Source organism: Seriola lalandi, unplaced genomic scaffold, assembly GCF_002814215.2.
Source record: "Seriola lalandi dorsalis isolate HSWRI2012SDOR001 ecotype SW California unplaced genomic scaffold, Sedor1 jcf7180002054939, whole genome shotgun sequence".
In the NCBI taxonomy this organism is placed as follows: domain Eukaryota; kingdom Metazoa; phylum Chordata; class Actinopteri; order Carangiformes; family Carangidae; genus Seriola; species Seriola lalandi.
Genome location: NW_019525659.1, coordinates 1269203 through 1272944, shown reverse-complemented (window position 1 = coordinate 1272944; position 3742 = coordinate 1269203). Strand labels below are relative to the sequence as shown.

General features: G+C 42.8%; 1 protein-coding gene across 1 annotated transcript in view; it reads right to left on the bottom strand.

The window, feature by feature from the left end:
• Positions 1 to 575: 575 nt before the first annotated feature.
• The window catches only part of LOC111648077 (long-chain fatty acid transport protein 6), a 25520-nt gene continuing 22353 nt past the window's right edge, over positions 576 to 3742 (bottom strand). Inside the window, 4 exon segments of the mRNA XM_023397834.2 lie at positions 576 to 1173; positions 1868 to 1980; positions 2213 to 2310; positions 3244 to 3451. Coding sequence (XP_023253602.1) covers positions 997 to 1173; positions 1868 to 1980; positions 2213 to 2310; positions 3244 to 3451 — 596 coding nt within the window. The 3' untranslated portion in view covers positions 576 to 996.

Below are 3742 nucleotides of genomic sequence, written 5' to 3'. Positions count from 1 at the left end.
GTTGCTAACAAGTGTCTAAATGAGACTACTGATTTGTCGGGGACGTTAAACATCATCACGTTGAACATGAAAACTGATCTACTCTCCAGTCCACCTTTACAGCCTCGTTGTGTTTATACAAACTGTCTCTAACTCCGTCAGAGGAAAGGCTTTGGAAGAAGAGGTCAGAGCTGAATCAAACTACAAGCTGAAGTTTAGTGGGGGTGAGGCTGAAGTCATGTGACCGTGGTGTTGAAGTCATGTGACCGTGGTGGTGAAGTCATGTGACTGTTGTGTTGAAGTCATGTGACTGTGGTGTTGAAGTCATGTGACTGTTATGTTGAAGTCATGTGACCGTGGCGTTGAAGTCATGTGACTGTGGTGTTGAAGTCATGTGACCGTGAAGTCATGTGACCGTGGCGTTGAAGTCATGTGACCGTGGCGTTGAAGTCATGTGACTGTGGTGTTGAAGTCATGTGACCGTGAAGTCATGTGATCGTGGTGTTGAAGTCATGTGACTGTGGTGTAGTTGGTTTATAGTCTAACATTAGCTCTTTACTTCTGCTGATTGTATTGAGGCTTCAAACATCATGAAGTGGAGTTCATTAGTGAAGATGATCCTGCTGAACTAAACCTGTCAGGATCATTAACTGTTGTTTATTTTCTCTAATAATCCAAGAGACAATATTAAAATCCCATTGGCTGTTAGTGGAGGGAACCAGGGGGATGTGACCTGTGGATAGAAACATTTTCATCCTGATTCTCCTCATTTTTCAGGTTTTTCCTTTAATTTGTCACTTATTATGTCTATATATTATACTTTATATATTATTTAACAATAACAACTCATAGGGACATTACTGTTCATGTGTATACAGTCAACTAAGGTGATGATGTATTTTCATTCAACCTGATTGTAGGCTCGTGGCTCCATTAAATATAAAACACTGCAGTCGGCAGAGCTCATTCACATCCCTCTTTGTGCACTGTTTCTCATCATACCCAGACGTGTGAGGTCTATAACTTGCGTTCTCCAGCGAGGATGCTCTGGTAGATACTGTCCGTCAGAGGGATGTAGTTCCTCTGCTGGTAGTCCAACACATAGAGGGGGTCAGAGATAGTTGAGGGGTTGAAGCCGCTCCGCACCAGCTGGAACTTCTGCTGCTTGAAGGTGCTTGTTGTTTCCATGGTCTCCTGAGGGAAAATAACAGCAAGAATCAGCATCACTTCACTGTGACAACTGGTTGCACACGGACTTAAAGGAGTTTAAAATGTTTAATGTTTTGACTTTTGGATCTCAGTTTGGCTCTTTAGTTAGGAACTAAAGCGATACAGTGCACACTACATACTTTAGGTGATTTATCATTGTTCTCTTGCTGACACCTGTGCAGGCCATAAGAGTGTACTGGTGAAACAGACTTTACAGCTGTGCACATCGACTGCAACAGAGCTCTGACAACTCAAAAACCGCTCGTTAGTCAATCAACATCTGTATATAGGATCCCTGGAGCTGAGCCAGAAGCACCATCAGGTTTGTGCCCACAAGAAGAGTGGGCTCCCAGGTTTTGGACCCCATGAATTTAGTAAAACAGCTGGAGCTTTAAACGTATGTGTTTGTGTTACCACCAAAACCATTTAAAAATATAATCAATTATTATCTTAGAATAAAATCTTTTCACCAAAATGTAATTGTTTTGAAAATTATTTGTCGGCCCACTTGCAATTCTTTTGCGGCCCACCAGTGGGCCCCGACCCACAGGTTGAGAGCCACTGCTTGCGATGTTTGCAGATGTTCACCGCCCTGAGATCAGTCCTTCTGTCACTCCACTATAGTGACATAGTGACACTGTGCTGAAGCGGTGGTGACGTGGAAGCTGCGGCTCAGTACCTGAAGCCTGATGAACAGTGGGTGAGCGTACGCTGGTAGATCCCTCTTCACGTGTTCAAACAGCTGGCCTGGTCTCATTATCATGGCAGCCATTCCTGCTCTGCCCTCGTGCCCTGCACACACACACACATCTTATTCTTTCTTTGATGAAGCAAAAACAACATTATTTTCAGTGAAATAATCATATTTCATAATCACAAAATGTACACAAGTTTGTCTTATTCCAAATCTCGTTTGCTCAGTCATGCTGAAGACCTTGCAGATACAATATGTTTGTCATTTTGCGGCTGACTTAGATGAGCAGTATTTGGATATTTGCAAACACAAAACACATTTGAAACGTACCTTGTATTTCCACTCCATACACATTGACCTCTTGGATAAAATCCACCAGCCCCAGAGTCTCTGTCACCTCTGTGGTCGCTACATTTTCTCCTTTCCACCTGAAACCACAGGAAACACTGACTTCAGTCAAAGTGATGAAGAATTAAAGTCCGGTTAGTTATCACTCCCTCATCATTATTTTAGTTGCGTGGTATAAATCAATATTCTGGAAACTGCTGTCGCCACTCAACATTCCCTGCACAAACAAAGGGCATCTATAAAGTCACCAGCAGAGGTCCCCATCACCCAGCATGGTTATAACACTGACAGTTTAATCAGACCTGCACCCATCAGAGCAGATGACTGTTTAAGAGTTTTTAAGAAAAACCACTTCAGACACAAATGACCGATCCAGGCAGAGTAATCCCATGTCCGGAGGAGGTATTAAAGACTATTTGATAGTGACAGTGTGGTCCTGTGTATCCAATACAGACATGTGACCACTTTCAGAGCTCTACCTCAGCGCTGCGGAGGAAACCTGAATAATCATGTTCTTACTTAATAATAAATAAAATTAAAAAACCATCAAACCAAAAACAATTTATACAAGATTAGAAACAGGCCTGTAATGAGATAATCGCCCCTCAACCATCACAGACCCTGATAATGACGAACCTCTCCTCTGATTTTCCTGGTGTGCTGTTGGGGTCTGAACCGTTCAGAGTGTTAGAACATGTAGAAGGTTTTACATTGCAGAGATTACAGCCAAGAAGTTGTAAAATCGGTTTTGGCAGATATCATGGATGTGGATACGTGCGCTGCTGCGAAGTAACATTTCATGGGAGGTGTATTTTTTTGTTCACTCACAAAGTCATCTTTGTTTAACTTTGTTCAATGACACTAATCTGTCTTAGAAAATGAGAAATAGATGAATATGCCATACAGGAAGTGACATCACCTCAGCAGCATCTCTTTGCTGGTCTGCTTGGTAAAGGTCTCAGGTAAAGGTGTGCAGTTTGTAGCTGCAGTAAAGTCTCAGTGTCTCACTGTACCTGAAGGTGTCTCCCACTCTGTCTCTGAAACAGATGAAGCCCTCGTGGTCCTCAGCCATTAGGTCGCCCGTGTTAAAGTAGGCGTCTCCCTTCACAAACACGTTCCTCATCAGCTTCTTCTCCGTCAGCTGTTTGCTCCCAGCGTAGCCGAAGAACGGGCTGAGGGCGCTCACCTTGGACCGAAGGAGCTGGGGATCAAACTACAAAGCTAGAGCCAGAGCCATTTCATACTCGTTCCACTGTCTGAACATCAACAGAAAAATATGTAAATGTGATCAACTATACTTTTAAGTATTAAAAAAGGTCGTAACAGGGCTGAAAACGGCTGTAATTAACCGATATTTATGTTTATCATATTTTGTGAAATGCCATCACAACCATAAAATAAGGATTTGTCAGCCGGACTGTCTCTCACATTCTTATCACATTTTCACACACACACACACACACACACACACACACACACACACACACACACACACACACACACACTATTGTG